Raw genomic sequence first — 15,971 nt, 5'->3', positions numbered from 1 at the left:
AAGTGATTTAGAGGGATGTTGTGAGGGGTGGGGGGTAGAAATTGCTTGGATAAAACTACATTGTCTTATTGCAGATTCTCTAGGACAGATGACGTTTACGGTGCAAGGAAAATATTGAATTGGTGGGAGAAGAGACAGATCACTGGGCACAGGATAAGAAGTGTGGAGTTGTAAGGCTGGTGAAGAGAATTTTTACCCACAACTAACACACTTAGGGATATGCTAGGAGCAACCACAAGTGTGGCCACACATTCTGGCTGCAACATAGCATGCCCACAATGTTTGGCAGAACAACACAGAGCACAACAAGCAACAAAAGAACAACACCAACTCAAGCCCATAATAAATCGATAGTGGAAACAATAAGCAGGTAACCTGGCCAGTGTTCAGAACTCATTTTGTTCGATTGGCTCTGGGATAAAAAGCAACTCAGGTGATCCAATCTGTTAAACCACTAAGTCAAGAAGATATCTCAGGAGAGTAGTTGGGTCAACCATATGGCCTGAATGAAAAATATTCCCAATTCACTCACAGCACACACTAGTGATATCGTGCAAAACCATAATAAATGGACCCAGATCAAGGATTTCCAAACTTACTTCATGTAGAAAGCAACACACATCAAAGTTGCTGGTGAACGCAGCAGGCCAGGCAGCATCTCTAGGAAGAGGTACAGTCGACGTTTTGGGCTGAGGCCCTTCGTCAGGACTAACTGAAGGAAGAGCTAGTAAGAGATTTGAAAGTGGAGGGGGGAGGGGGAGATCCAAAATGATAGGAGAAGACAGGAGGGGGAGGGATGGAGCCAAAAGCTGGACAGGTGATTGGCAAAGGGGATATGAGAGGATCATGGGACAGGAGGTCCGGGAAGAAAGACAAGGGGGGGGGGAACCCAGAGGATGGGCAAGGGGTATAGTCAGAGGGACAGAGGGAGAAAAAGGAGAGTGAGAGAAAGAAAGTGTGTATAAAAATAAATAATGCATGGGGTACGAGGGAGAGGTGGGGCATTAGCAGAAGTTAGAGAAGTCAATGTTCATACCATCAGGTTGGAGGCTACCCAGATGGAATATAAGGTGTTGTTCCTCCAACCTGAGTGTGGCTTCATCTTTACAGTACAGGAGGCCGTGGATAGACATGTCAGAATGGGAATGGGATGTGGAATTAAAATGTGTGGCCACTGGCAGTGTTTAAGCTCCACATGAGCATGCTCCCATTCCTCATCATCTAAACTGGTTAATATAGCCTTCTAATCATTTCTGCCTCCCGCACTTATCTAGTTACTCCTTGAAGGATATGGGATTTCATAAAATGCTGCTGCATTAAACACCCGGTCCTTCCTCTGTTGGAGTAAGTACTGATTTACCTACCCAGCTATCATATAGAAAGGCTTTGGTACACAGCTTGCTAAATGATGATTCAGGCTCTGACTCAATGTATTTCATGGAATTAAACAACACTTCCAAAATGGAATAAAATAGATCTTTATTTATTACCAGTTCTTTCAGTTGCAAATCACAAAAATGCTTAGAACAGCACTTGAATACACCATATAGAGATTCCATCCATATCCTGTAACATTTCTTTCTCAGAATAACACCCTTTCTGGGTTTTTTTTGACAAGTCATAGCGTTGCACTGTATTGAACAAATACAAAAAGGACATTGCCTTTTGGTGTTCAAATATTTCACACGCTCACAGGTTGTGAAAGGTGACCAGGATTAGATGATATTGAAGGTCAATGGGCCGATGAGGCTGGCTATGTCCAACGATTTCATATGAAACCAATGGCATTTTGCCACCTCTGGTTAAATACTTCATTGACTCATGCAAACTCAGTGGGAGTCCAAAGCCCAACATTACACAGAGAAATCCACCTTCCTTATTCTAATATTTTAAAAAACATTTTTATATTATAATCTTACATTTCTATATGCTTCTGAATATCAAGAGATGGAGCCAAAGGATTGAATTGGCAGAAGGCTATAATCTTAGTCTTTATCATAGTCATAGTCATACTTTATTGATCCCGGGGGAAATTGGATTTTCTTATTGGTTATCTATGTGGTCAGCTTGACTAACTCTTCACTTCTTGCCCAGGTAAGTGCAGGAGGGCGAGTCCTGTAGATGGTGACACTAGAGCTGGATTCTTGAGCAAAGGACGAGCTGCTGTAGGGACTCATGGAGGAAACGGAGAGTCGATATTTTGAGGCAAGACACTTCTCGGCCCAAAATGTCGATTGTCTATCCCCCTCCACAGATGCAGGCTGACCCACTGAGTTCCTCCAGCGTTTTATGTTCGGTAGACAGTGAGCCTGTGAAGTGGGTCAAACCCAGCCCTTTTGTTTTTCACTGAAATGCATTGTTTATCACTATCTGATCAACCTCTGCTGAAATAAGGCTGCTGCACAGGTTCCGCACAGTGGCACGTTTTCCTAACCTCTGTTTCCACAGGAGAAATGCTGACAAGATCTGTGCCTGCACATTGTATTGGTGGTTCATTTTACATCTATAAATGTCTGAACTCTTCAGTCCAAGATCCACCACAGCTCTCTCCCATTCTGCCCCCAGCTGGCCGGACAGCCGATTTAATTGCTTGTCGGTGGGTACACCATTCAAGATGTCTTCCGAAATGGTTGATTGTACGTCATCTGGAAGAGAGGAAAAAAGGCTACTGAGTGAATTCCTAGTTTCACAGTGCAACTTCAGAACTAAACCATCATTGGCAGAGGAGATTCTCAGTAGAGTGGAAAAAAATACAGCCCTGCATTAATTTTTAAATGGAGTATTTGCTTAGTGACACCCTACAGATCAAACTAAGGAAGACCACACAGAGTTGCTGGAGACACCCAAAGCATTGTCTCTCACTGGAACAAAGGAAGCCATTTTACTGCCTTGAGGCAACTCAATGGTTTGATTAGACCGTGACCAACCTCCTTTCACCTGCCTAGGTTCCATAATCTTTAATACTCAATACCTTTCAATTGCAGTATTGATATTGTCAACCAGGTTGTCGGAGAGAGTTGTAGACTTCCAGTAAATGTGTGTGAGGAATTGCTTCCTGACTTTAACTGTGTTCAACCTCCAACATGCCCAAGAATTCTAGTGTCCCCATTACTGAACATTTTAATTCAGGTAAAACTTTACTGCATTCCTGAAGTGTCAACAGATGCATCCAGTGGTTCGGAGTACAGATCTGAACTAACTATTCCAAATGGTTCCACCAGAGTTTTATGTACCTGTTGCAGAGTTTTATGTACCTCTCTGCACTGCACCACTTTATTCTCTGCCAGTATGGAAAATGAGAAAATAAACCCAAAATTTACTTAGTGGATTGGAAACACTTACTACTCCCCCCAGTGCACATAAATGTCTAAGAATGTGCAGGAACAATTCACAATGTGCCTTATTTTTACTGTTCAACTTGCCAAGACAGAGTGAGTTTTCCAAACTGCACAATGATGAATCGAGGCTAGTGTTAGTAAGACATCCAGATGAATTTCATTATGATGTTAGGGATATGTACTTTTTTTTAACTGAAAGGAGATGATTAGGCTTCAAGCAGAATTACAAGGTTACTTCAGTTCTGCTTTTATTTGCAAGTCCAGACAGAATAGATCATTGTGTGCCATGCTGATCATACCCCTCATGATTACTCTTCCTTTCGTGTCCTTGTATTATTCTCACAAGAATTAGCTCATACAAGAAGCATCTTGTACTTGCTTTGAAACCACACTCTGACATATTTCACAAATATGTGAACCCAATTGCATTAGAGTGCTAGAGCTGTAGCTACTGATATCAATTTGTTTACTCCAATCAAAACCCGAACGTGGACTCAGCATCTGAGCATTTTGTTTCTCATTTCAAGAAAAGTCATGCGACAGGAATAAATGATGAACAAGTTAACCCAGCTGGTCTTATTTTAGAAGAGGGCATGGCTAAGAGGAGGGCATATATTTCCCATTTTGAGTGGCTCCTGTGGTGGTGGTGAGCCACTTACTCAACCTCTGCAAGGGCCGAGGGTGGAAATCACATCAGTGATTTCACCGACTAACACCTCCTCCCTCACCTCCATTCAGGGCCCCACACAGTCCTTCCTGGTGAGGCAACACTTCACCCTCAAATCTGTTGGGGTCGTCCATTGTGTCTGGTGCTCCTCTGCATTGGTGGGACCCTTCGTAAAATGGGGGAATGCTTCATCAAGCACCTCCACTATATCCGCCATAACTGGAACTTCCCCGTGGCCAAGCATTTTAATTCCCATTCCCATTCCAACATGTTGATCCATGGCCTCCTCTTGTGCCAAGATGATGAGGCCACCCTTAGGGTAGCCTCCAACCTGATGGCACAAATATCGATTTCTCCTGCTGATAAAAAAAAATTCCCTCCACCTCCCCTCTTTTTCTATTCCCCACTCTATTCTCTTACCTCTTCTCACCCGCATATCATCTCCTTCTGGTGCCTTTCCCTTTCTGCCATTGTCCGCTCTCCTCTCCTACCAGATTCCTTCTTCCCCAGCCCTTTAACTTTCCTAACCAGCTGGCTTCACCATCACCTTCCAGCTACCCTCCTTTCCCTTCCCCCACCTTTTTATTCTGGCATCTTCCCCCTTCCTTGCCAGTCCCAAAACATTGACTGTTTATTCAATTTTCATGATGCTGCCTAATCTACAGAGCTCCTCCAGCATTTTGTGCTCTGGATTTTCAACATCTGCAGAATTTCTCAAGTTTAAAATCACGCAGGTTGCTCCCTCCTGGTCAGCACTGAGCTTCTGTCATAGGCAATCCCTTCCTGATAAATATTTCATCATGCCCCTGCCTTCAGTCATTTGCTTGTGATTGATATGTTGTAAGGCAGGAGTGAGCAAGGCACGACGAGGCATCCAGTCGCTGCCCTGACTTCATAAGCGTGGTGTAAGTGAGATTGGTACAGTTCAGCTTCAGAGCCTGGAGGAGAAGCTGAGAACAACCACCATGGTGGAATGGAGGAAGCTGGCCCTTCCTTAGTTACAGAGTCAGGGCACCACAGCACAGAAACAGACCCTTCAGCTCATCTAGTCTGTGCCAGCCTGGTCTTCTGCCTAGTCGCATCTTCCTGCACCTGGACCACAGGCCTCCATTTCTCTCTCTTCCACCTACCTATTCCAACCTCTCTTAAATGTTACAACTGAACTTGTATGCAGCACGACCACCGACAGCTCGTCCACACTTGCATCACCCTCTGAGTAACAAAGTCCCTCCTCAAATTCCCATTAAATGTTTCACCTTTCACCCTAAACCTATTACCTCTACTTCCAGTCAGTCTCACCCAATGGTTCCTTAAGGTGTTAAAGACCGGGGTGGTAATGAGGACAAGCTGCTACTGCCTATTAAATGCTCCCAATGGCGTGCGTCTCAAATTGCCTCTGACAACCAAGTCCAAGTCCTGGTCTTCAAGTGTGGCTTAGCTACTAAGCCTTCCAGAACCATTTCTACTGACAGGAGAAGGGGCAAAGACAGGTTACTGGCATCTTAAAACCAGTCGCTTCAGGTAGATGAGGCTCGTCAGCCATGGTTGGCAGCTCATCTGGGAGAAGGAAAACTCTGATCTCAAACCTCTACTGCCTTGAGGCTATACCCACTCATAGGAAAGGCTTCGGGAGTAATCCCTGAGGAAAAAATCCGGAACTGGAGTCCCTAAGGCAGTCTTGCTGCTGGTACCAAAATGTACGGCTCTCTGCTGGTCCTTTACGTTCATCTGATGCACGGAGAGAGGGAGCTTGCTACATGGGCAACAGCTTGCTCTCCATGTTGTACTGCCCAGGCTGCGGTTCTAAACAGCTAGGGCACAACATCCATGGTAGACCCTGACTGACGGAGGCCTCACTCACTCACTCACTCACTCTCACCAAACCAGGTGAGAAATGGCCTATACCCCACATTGTGTGGCTGGGTGAACATGAGCATTGCCCATCTCATGTCACTAATAGAAGTAGACAATCTCACAACTAACAGATCAAAGCTTTGCAGTTCCAATCTATCCACTTGAGCATGGCAGTGGCCAAATGAAGTGTTAATAGGAGGAATCTGTACGCACCTCCCACCCTCCGTAATGATGGGGCTCAGCACTGGGTTCTAAACACTGCAGTGTTTGCAGTAACATTCATCTGGTGGGGGATCCACCTTGGCTTCCTCCTGAGATTCCCAGCATCACAAACACTAGTCCCCAGCCAATTCTGTTCACTCCAGGCAATCTGAAGAAAGAGCTGAGGGCATCGGATACAGCAATGGCTATGACACTAAACAACACCCCCACTCTAGTGTAGTAAGCACAAGGTTGTGATTGTGGGAGATTTTAATTTTCCACACATAGACTGGGAAGCCCATTCTGTAAAAGGGCTGGATGGTTTGGAGTTTGTAAAATGTGTGCAGGACAGTTTTTTGAAGTAATACATAGAGGTACCAACTAGAGAAGGGGCAGTGTTGGATCTCCTGTTAGGGAATGAGACAGGGCAGGTGACAGAGGTATTTGTTGGGGAGCACTTCGGGTCCAGTGATCACAATACAATTAGTTTCAGAGTAATTATGGAGAAGGGTAGGACTGGACTTAGGATTGAGATTTTTGATTGGAGAAAGGCTAACTTTGAGGAGATGCTAAAGGATTTAGAAGGAGTGGATTGGGAAAATTTGTTTTATGGGAAGGATGTAACAGAGAAATGGAGGTCATTTAAAGGTGAAATTTTGAGGGTTCAGAATCTTTATGTTCCTGTTAGGTTGAAAGAAAAGGTTAAAAGTTTGAGAGAGCCATGGTTTTCAAGAGATATTAGAAACTTGGCTCAGAAAAAGAGAGGGATCTTCAATAAATATAGGCAGCTTGGAGTTAATGAGGTACTCGAGGAATATAAAGAATGTAAAAAGAATCTTAAGAAAGAAATTAGAAAAACCAAAAGAAGAAACGAGGCTGCTTTAGCAAGTAAGGTGAAAATAAATCCAAAGGGTTTCTACAGTTATATTAACAGCAAAAGGATAGTGAGGGATAAAATTGGTCCCTTGGAGAATCAGAGTGGACGGCTATGTGCGGAGCCAAAAGAGATGGGGGAGATTTCGAACAATTTCTTTTCTTCGGTATTCACTAAGGAGAAGGATATTGAATTGTGTAAGATAAAGGAAACAAGTAGGGTAGTTATAGAAAATATGACATTTAAAGAAGAGGAAGTACTGGCACTTTTAAGGATTATAAAAGTGGATAAGTCTCCGGGTCTGGACAAGATATTCCCTAGGACCTTGAGGGAAGTTAGTGTGGAAATAGCAGGGGCTCTGACAGAAGTATTTCAAATGTCATTAGAAACAGGAAAGGTGCCGGAGGATTGGCGTACTGCTCATGTTGTTCCATTGTTTAAAAAGGGTTCTAAGGGTAAAACTGGCAATTATCGACCTGTGAGTTTGACGTCAGTGGTGGGTAAATTGATGGAAAGTGTTCTTAGAGATGGTATATATAATTTTCTGGATAGACAAGGTCTGATTAGGAACAGTCAACATGGATTTGTGCGTGGAAGGTCATGTTTGACAAATCTTATTGAATTTTTTGATGAGGTTGCTAAGAAAGTTGACGAGGGTAAAGCGGTGGATGCTGTCTATGTGGCCTTTCTCAAGGTTCCACACGGAAGGTTAGTTAGGAAGGTTCAATTGTTAGGCATTAATATTGAAGTAGTAAAATGGAATCAGCAGTGGCTGGATGGGAGATGCCAGAGAGTAGTGGTGGATAACTGTGTGTCAGATTGGGGGACGGTGTGTAGCGGTGTGCCTCAGGGATCTGTACTGGATCCAGTGTTGTTGGTAATATATATTAATGATCTGGATGATGGGGTGGTAAATTGCATTAGTAAGTACGCAGATGATACTAAGATAGGTGGCATTGTGGATGATGAGGTAGGTTTTCAAAACTTGCAGAGAGATTTAGGCCAGTTAGAAGAGTGGGCTGAAAAATGGCAGATGGAGTTTAATGCTGAAAAATGTGAGGTGCTACATTTTGGTAGAACTTATCAAAATAGGACATACATGGTAAATGGTAGGGCATTAAAGAATGCTTTAGAACAGAGGGATCCAGGAATAATGGTGCATAGTTCTCTGAAGATGGAATCTCATGTGGGTAGGGTGGTGAAGAAAGCTTTTGGTTTGTTGGCCTTTATTAATCAGAGCATTGAGTATAGGAATTGGGATGTAATGTTGAATTTGTATAAGGCCAAATCTAGAGTATTATGTACAGTTCTGGTCATCGAATTATAGGAAAGATGTAAATAAAATTGAGTGAGTACAGAGGAGGTTTACTAAAATGTTGCCTGGGTTTCATCTCCTAAGTTACAGAGAAAGGTTGAACAAGTTAGGTCTTTATTCTTTGGAGCGTAGAAGGTTGAGGGGGGACTTGATAGAGCTGTTTAAAATTATGAGGGGGATTGATAAGAGTTGACGTCGTTAGACTTTTCCCATTGAGAGTGGGGAAGATTCAAACAAGAGGACATGGGTTGAGAGTTAGAGGACAAAAGTTTAGGGGTAACATGAGGGGGAACTTCTTTACTCAGAGTGGTAGCTGTGTGGAATGAGCTTCCAGCAGAAGTGGTTGAGGCAGGTTCTATGTTATCGTTTAAAGTTAAATTGGATAGATATATGGACAGGAAAGGAATGGAGGGTTATGGGCTGAGTGCAGGTTGGTGGGACTAGGATAGGGTAAGAGTTTGGCATGGATTAGAAGGGCCAAGATGGCCTGTTTCCGTGCTGTAATTGTTATATGGTTATATAGTGTTGAAGGCCTGAACCCAGATTTAGTTATGCCTCTGTCCAAATCCGTCCCATATAATTATAACAACAGCATCTACCCAAGAATGTGCAAAACTGCCCTGCTATGGCCTGTTCACGTAAAACACAACAAATCCAATCCAGCTAATAACTGCCCAAAGAATATACTTACAGTCATCAGCAAAGTGAAGAAAGATGCATCATTGGCAGTACTAGTGAACAGTAATCACTTTGCTCTTGCCAAAGCCAATCAGCCCCACGCCCAATCATAGCCTTGGCACTAACATGGACCAAAGAGATGAAGTCTAGAGGTGAGGTGTGAAAGTCTTTTAACATCAGGGCAACAAGAACATGGCATCAAGGAACACTGGTAAAATTGAAGTCAATGAATCTCAAGGGGAAAATGCTGAAAAGACATCAAAATGAAGGCAGTCATAGCTATTGAAGATCAATCACCCACCCAAGGCGAGGACTTCCTCAGAGTAGGGTCCTCAGTCAACCATCGTCTTTCCAAAGAAAGGTCTGAAGAAGGGATGTCCACTACCAAATCAACAATATTCAAATCCATTCACAACTTCTGAACAAATGAAGGAGTTTATAACTACATCCAACAAGTCCTACACAACAGTCAGGCATGAGCTGGTAAGTGGCATGTAACATTCATGATACAAAAATACCAAGCAACAGCCATCTCCAACCAAAAAAAATTCAATCACTGATCCTCGGCACTCAATTACATTATTTTGACAGACATCCTTGGAGACAGCTTTGACCAGAAATCAAACTGTGACAGCAACATAAGGAGACTCCAAGAGCAGAGTAGATCAGTAACTGGGAATCCTGTGGCAAGTGACTCACTTTCCTCTGTGCGTATTGAACACATCGGAAGTGTAATGGAATAATATCCACTTACTTACATGGGTTCAGCTGCAATCAAGTCAAAGTCAAAGTAAATTTATTATCAAAGAATATGTAAGTCACCACATACTACCTTGAGGTTCTGGTTATCAACCAGCAGCAAGATCTTCTACACTTTTTCCATTCCCCATCCGAGTTCATTGAGTTTTCTGCTGGCATTCAGATATCTATAGGACCATTTCTTTTCTCCTACCAATCTAGTTAGATCCTAGATCTGCTTATCATCCTTATCAAAGCTGTCTGGTGTTTTCTAGTTGAGAGGGCAGAAGGTCTTTTTGTGGCTGCTTTGGACCTGAGGCCAGCCCACTATGGGGATTATTGGCTGTGATTTCCAAATTGCCTGTGAAGTGCTGACCAAGTCTGGCCTCTAAGATCATTGACAACACCTTTGTTCCAGTAGCTTTTCTGTTGCTGCTGTTGTTGTTCTGGGGACAAGTTATCATTGATAACAGAATGGATTCAATGGTGGTCATTGGTACCACTCATAGTGCAGGTGAGGTGAATATCCTTATGGCCTCTCACATGATGTCAGTGAATTCCCAGACCATACAGTTCCACTTGTCAATGATGAGACTGTCTGTGAGGTTTTTAATACTCCAAATCCTTAACCTCGCATTGAAGAGTGGAAGTTGCACGTGCATGAATTCTTCAAAACGGGAATGGCAGTGTACACCAGAACCTCACGGATTCAAAAGGGCAAGGCCTTGGTCCAAAGTAAGAGGATGCAAGGTGACGGGTGATCAGGCCCTGCTAGAGCCGTCTTCAGATTCAGATTTATTTATAACTAGTACATCAAAACAGCAAAATGTATCATTTATGTTAATAACCAACACATAGAAAGATGTGCAGGGGACAACTCGCAAGTGTCGCCACACATTTTGGCACCAATATAACAAGCCCACCATACTCAGCAAAGTAAATCAGAACATACAGAGCAGCAAAACAAAAACAGCAAAGCAAGCCCTGTTCCTCCCTCCCATGCACATCCAGCCCTCTAATCCTGGTGCAGTCAGTCTTCAGCCTCCAGACTTTAAATCCTTTAGATCCTCAATGGACTGTAGACTTGTACAGATTCACAGACTCAGGGCTTTGGCCATCAGGCCTCGACTTCTGAACTCCCAATCGATCTTCAAACTTCAGGTTTGATCTGGACTTCCAATCTGTCGACCCTCAGGTTTGACCTGGACTTCCAATCGATCTTCAAGCTTTGATCTTCCAGGACTCACCAATAACAATGAATGAAGACCCAAGCTCCAGACTTGCTACCAGCCCTTGTCCATGCTACTTTGTCAGCCTGACATCCAACCACATCTGTGTCACTGGCCTTCAGAGCCTTAGACACTAATTCCCCCAAATCCCTGTCACTAAACCCTAACCTGATCCCTAACTCCCCTCTCTGTCCCTCAAACCATCATTATGAACCTAAAAAAATCTAAAAAACAATTAAGTCTGTCTCAATTAGCATGGGTCCACTGTTCTACTTCAAAGTACAACTAATGACACTGGCTTTGAACAATCTCATGTTCAGGTTATTTAAGAATTGACAAAATGTTAAGATCATTTTATACCCAGTGGTACTAACAGTAAGCTTTAATAAATTAAGATTCCTAAAGAAAGAACTGCATTATGGTTTACTTTGAGTGACAAGTTGTGGGTCACAAACCATACAAGAAATAAATGATCTAGGCCAGTTTCATGTGGTGAAAAAGATAGAGATAACAGGGTGGATGTGGTGAAAAAGAAAATGGAGGTAACATATCATGTCACTGACCTTTATTAAAGTACTGGGAAAAGTTACACTAAAGCAGGCTTAAAGGATACAGCAGAAAAACTGTACCTTAAAGCTTGTTTATTTTATTTAGAGACATAGTGTGGAAACAGATTCTTCCGGCCCATTGAGTCCACAATCCCCAATTACACCCATGTGACCAATTGACCTAACCTGTACATTTTTCTCATGTGGGATGAAACTGGAGCACCCAGTGGAAACCCATACAGACATGGGGAGAACGTACAAACTCCTTACAGACAGGGAAACCCATACAGACACGGGGAGAATTTACAAACTCCCTACAGACAGTGGAAATCCATACAGTCACAGGGAGAATTTACAAACTCCCTACAGACAGGGAAACCCATACAGTCACAGGGAGAATTTACAAACTCCCTACAGACAGTGGAAACCCATACAGTCACAGGGAGAATTTACAAACTCCTTACAGATAATGGAAACCCATACTGTCACGGGGAGAACATAGAAACATAGAAAATAGGTGCAGGAGTAGGCCATTTGGCCCTTCGAGCCTGCACCGCCATTTATTATGATCATGGCTGATCATCCAACTCAGAACCCTGCCCCAGCCTTCCCTCCATACTCCCTGACCCCCGTAGCCACAAGGGCCATATCTAACTCCCTCTTAAATATAGCCAATGAACTGGCCTCAACTGTTTCCTGTGGCAGAGAATTCCACAGATTCACCACTCTCTGTGTGAAGAAGTTTTTCCTAATCTCGGTCCTAAAAGGCTTCCCCTTTATCCTCTAACTGTGACCCCTTGTTCTGGACTTCCCCAACATCGGGAACAATCTTCCTGCATCTAGCCTGTCCAATCCCTTTAGGATTTTATATGTTTCAATCAGATCCCCCCTCAATCTTCTAAATTCCAATGAGTACAAGCCCAGTTCATCCAGTCTTTCTTCATATGAAAGTCCTGCCATCCCAGGAATCAATCTGCTGAACCTCCTTTGTACTCCCTCTATGGCAAGGATGTCTTTCCTCAGATTAGGGGACCAAAACTGCACACAATACTCCAGGTGTGGTCTCACCAAGGCCTTGTACAACTGCAGTAGTACCTCCCTGCTCCTGTACTCGAATCCTCTCGCTATAAATGCCAGCATACCATTCGCCTTTTTCACCACCTGCTGTACCTGCATGCCTACTTTCAATGACTGGTGTATAATGACACCCAGGTCTCGTTGCACCTCCCCTTTTCCTAATCGGCCACCATTCAGATAATAATCTGTTTTCCTATTTTTGCCACCAAAGTGGATAACTTCACATTTATCCACATTAAATTGCATCTGCCATGAATTTGCCCACTCACCCAACCTATCCAAGTCACTCTGCATCCTCTTAGCATCCTCCTCACAGCTAACACTGCCACCCAGCTTCGTGTCATCCGCAAACTTGGAGATGCTGCATTTAATTCCCTCATCCAAGTCATTAATATATATTGTAAACAACTGGGGTCCCAGCACTGAGCCTTGCGGTACCCCACTAGTCACCACCTGCCATTCTGAAAAGGTCCCGTTTATTCCCACTCTTTGCTTCCTGTCTGCTAACCAATTCTCCATCCACATCAATACCTTACCCCCAATACCGTGTGCTTTAAGTTTGCATACTAATCTCCTGTGTGGGACCTTGTCAAAAGCCTTTTGAAAATCCAAATATACCACATCCACTGTTTCTCCCCTATCCATTCTACTAGTTACATCCTCAAAAAATTCTATGAGATTCGTCAGACATGATTTTCCTTTCACAAATCCATGCTGACTTTGTCCGATGGTTTCACTGCTTTCCAAATGTGCTGTTATCACATCTTTGATAACTGACTCCAGCAGTCAGAACGTACAAACTTCTTACAGACAGTGGAAACCCATACAGTCACAGGGAGAATTTACAAGCTCCTTACAGACAGTGGAAACCCATACAGTCACAGGGAGAATTTACAAACTCCTTACAGACAGTGGAAACCCGTACAGTCACAGGGAGAATTTACAAACTCCCTACAGACAGGGAAACCCATACAGTCACAGAGAGAATTTACAAACTCCTTACAGACAGTGGTGGGAATTGAACCCGGCTTATTGATGCTGTAATAGCATTACACTGACCGCTACGCTGCTGCGCACCCCATGAATTCCCTCATTTTCTTCATGTTCAGATTCACATTTAATTTTCACACATACATTGAAATGTACAAAGTTCAAAGTAAAAATTATCAGAGTATATACAGTACATTTCACCGCATTCAACCCTGAGATGTTTCATGTAGATGTGCTGAATGGTCGGGAGGGTTTTACACGTGACGTACTGGGCCATATCCACTACTTTTTGTAGGCTTTTCCACTCAAAGGCATTGGCGTTCCCAATGCAGCCAGCCAGCACACTTTCCACCACATGTTTATAGAAGTTTGTCAAGGTTTTCGAAGACATGCTGAATCTCTGCAGACTCCTGAGGAAGCAGAGGAACTGTTATGTTTTCCTCACAATAATATTTATATGATGGGTCCAGGACAGGTCCTCGGAGATAGTGACACCCAGGAATTTAAAGTTACTGACCCTCTCCACCTCTGATCCTCCGTTGACTACTGGCTCATGGACCTCTGGTTTCCCTCTCCTGAAGTCTACAATCAGTCCCTTGGTCTTATTGGCATTGAGTGAGAGGTTGTTGTTATGGCACCACTCAGACAAGTTTTCAATCTCCCTCCTGTGTGCTGAGTCATCACCCCCTTGATACAGCCCACACCTCTGCAAAACATATATGGTGTTGGAGCTGTATTTAGTCACACAGTCATAGGTGTAAAGTGAGTAGAGCAGGGGGGCTAAGTACTCATCCCTGTGGTGCTTCTGTGCTGATGGAGATTGTGGAGGAGATGTTTTTTCCAATCTGAACTGACTGGGGTCTACAAGTGAGGAAATCCAGGATGCAACTGCACAAGGGGGTACTGAGGACCAAGTCTTGGAGTTTACTGATTAGTGTTGAGGGGATGATGGTATTAAATGCTGAGCTGTAATTGATAAAGAGCATCCTGATGTGTGCATCTTTGCTGTCCAGATGTTCCCGAATTGTGTGAAGAGCCAATGAGATAGCTGTTGCTTCAGTAGGCGAATTGGAGCAGATCCAAGTCACCACTCAGACAGGAGCTGATGTGCTTCAACACCAGCCTCTCAAAACACTTCATCACTGTGGATGTGAGTGCCACTGGGTGATAGTCATTGAGACAGGTTACCATGCTCTTCTTGGGCACCAGTACAACTGAGGCCTGCTTGAAGCAGGTGGGTACTACACACTGCTGGAGTGTGAGGTTGAAGATATCCGTGAATACACTAGCCAGTTGGTCAGCACAGGTCTTCAGTACTCGGCCAGGTACTCCGTCCAGACCGGATGCTTTCCTTGGATTCACTCTCTTGAAGGCAGCCTGTACATCATCTTCAGATACCGAGACCAAAGGATCATCGGGACACATGGGGTTGTGCGATGGTTCCTCCGTCCTGGTGGTCAAAGCGAGTACAGTAGGCATTGAGCTCATCTGGAAGCAAAGCTCTGCTGTCCCCAATGTTGCTGGATTTAACTTTGTGGGAGGTTATGGCATTCAAACCCTGCCACAGCTGTTGAGCATCCCTCATTGATTCCAGTCTAGTCCAGAATCTCCACTTCGCCCGAGAGATGGCTTTCCAGAGATCATTCCTACACCTCATAGCATTCTTGATCTCCAGATTTGAATTCCTCTGCTCTGGCTCTCAGCAAGTTCCAGATTTCATTGTTCATCTGGGGCTTCTGATTGGGAAAAACCCTGAATGATTTTTTGGGGACACTTTCATCCACAGCTGTTTTAATAAAGTCTGTAACAACCCTGATGTAGTCATTCAGATCCTCAGATGAGTTTTTGACATGGCCCAGCCCACTGACTCAAGGCATCCTGTAACCATTCTTCAGCCTCTCCTGACAAACACTTAGCTGTCTTGATCTCTGGAGCCTTGCTGTTCAGGCTCTGTCTGAATGCAGGCAGTAGGAGTACAGCAAATGATTCCACTGGCCAAGATGCATCTCGGTAAGGAATGATAGGACATGCTTTATCGTAGCGTAGCAGTGGTCTAGTGTGTCGAGCCCTCTGGTGCAACAGGTGATGTGTTGGTGATAACTGGGCAGGGTTTTCCTCCAACAGGCCTGGTTAAAGTTGCCGACTATAATTTGAAATGCATGGGGATGAGCTGTTTCTGTGCAGTTTTGTGAGTGCTTGCTTATAATCCACCACTGGTGGTGTATAAACAGTGGTCAGGATCACAGACTACAACTGCTGAAGCAATAGAATGGACTGCATTTAATCATTAGTTGTTCTAAGTCAGGGCAACAAGAAATCAATGTAACCCCAACATTCGTGCACCAATAAGAATTGACTAAAAAGCATACACCGCCACCTCTTTTCTTAGCAGAATTCGAGATTCGATCCATTCTGAAGATCGTAAAACCTGCTTGTCGGATAGCTGTGTGTTCACTGTTAAT

General features: G+C 43.8%; 1 protein-coding gene across 1 annotated transcript in view; it reads right to left on the bottom strand.

Annotated features, from left to right (window-relative positions):
• Positions 1-1,465: 1,465 nt before the first annotated feature.
• cradd (CASP2 and RIPK1 domain containing adaptor with death domain) overlaps positions 1,466-15,971 on the bottom strand; it is a 34,139-nt gene continuing 19,633 nt past the window's right edge. Inside the window, exon 2 of the mRNA XM_072241698.1 lies at positions 1,466-2,645. Within this exon, the coding sequence (XP_072097799.1) occupies positions 2,344-2,645 (302 nt within the window). The 3' untranslated portion in view covers positions 1,466-2,343. The remainder of the gene's footprint in view (positions 2,646-15,971) is intronic.

The sequence above is a fragment of the Mobula birostris genome, chromosome 23, assembly GCF_030028105.1.
Source record: "Mobula birostris isolate sMobBir1 chromosome 23, sMobBir1.hap1, whole genome shotgun sequence".
Lineage (NCBI taxonomy): Eukaryota > Metazoa > Chordata > Chondrichthyes > Myliobatiformes > Myliobatidae > Mobula > Mobula birostris.
This window is presented reverse-complemented; position numbering and strand designations above follow the sequence as displayed.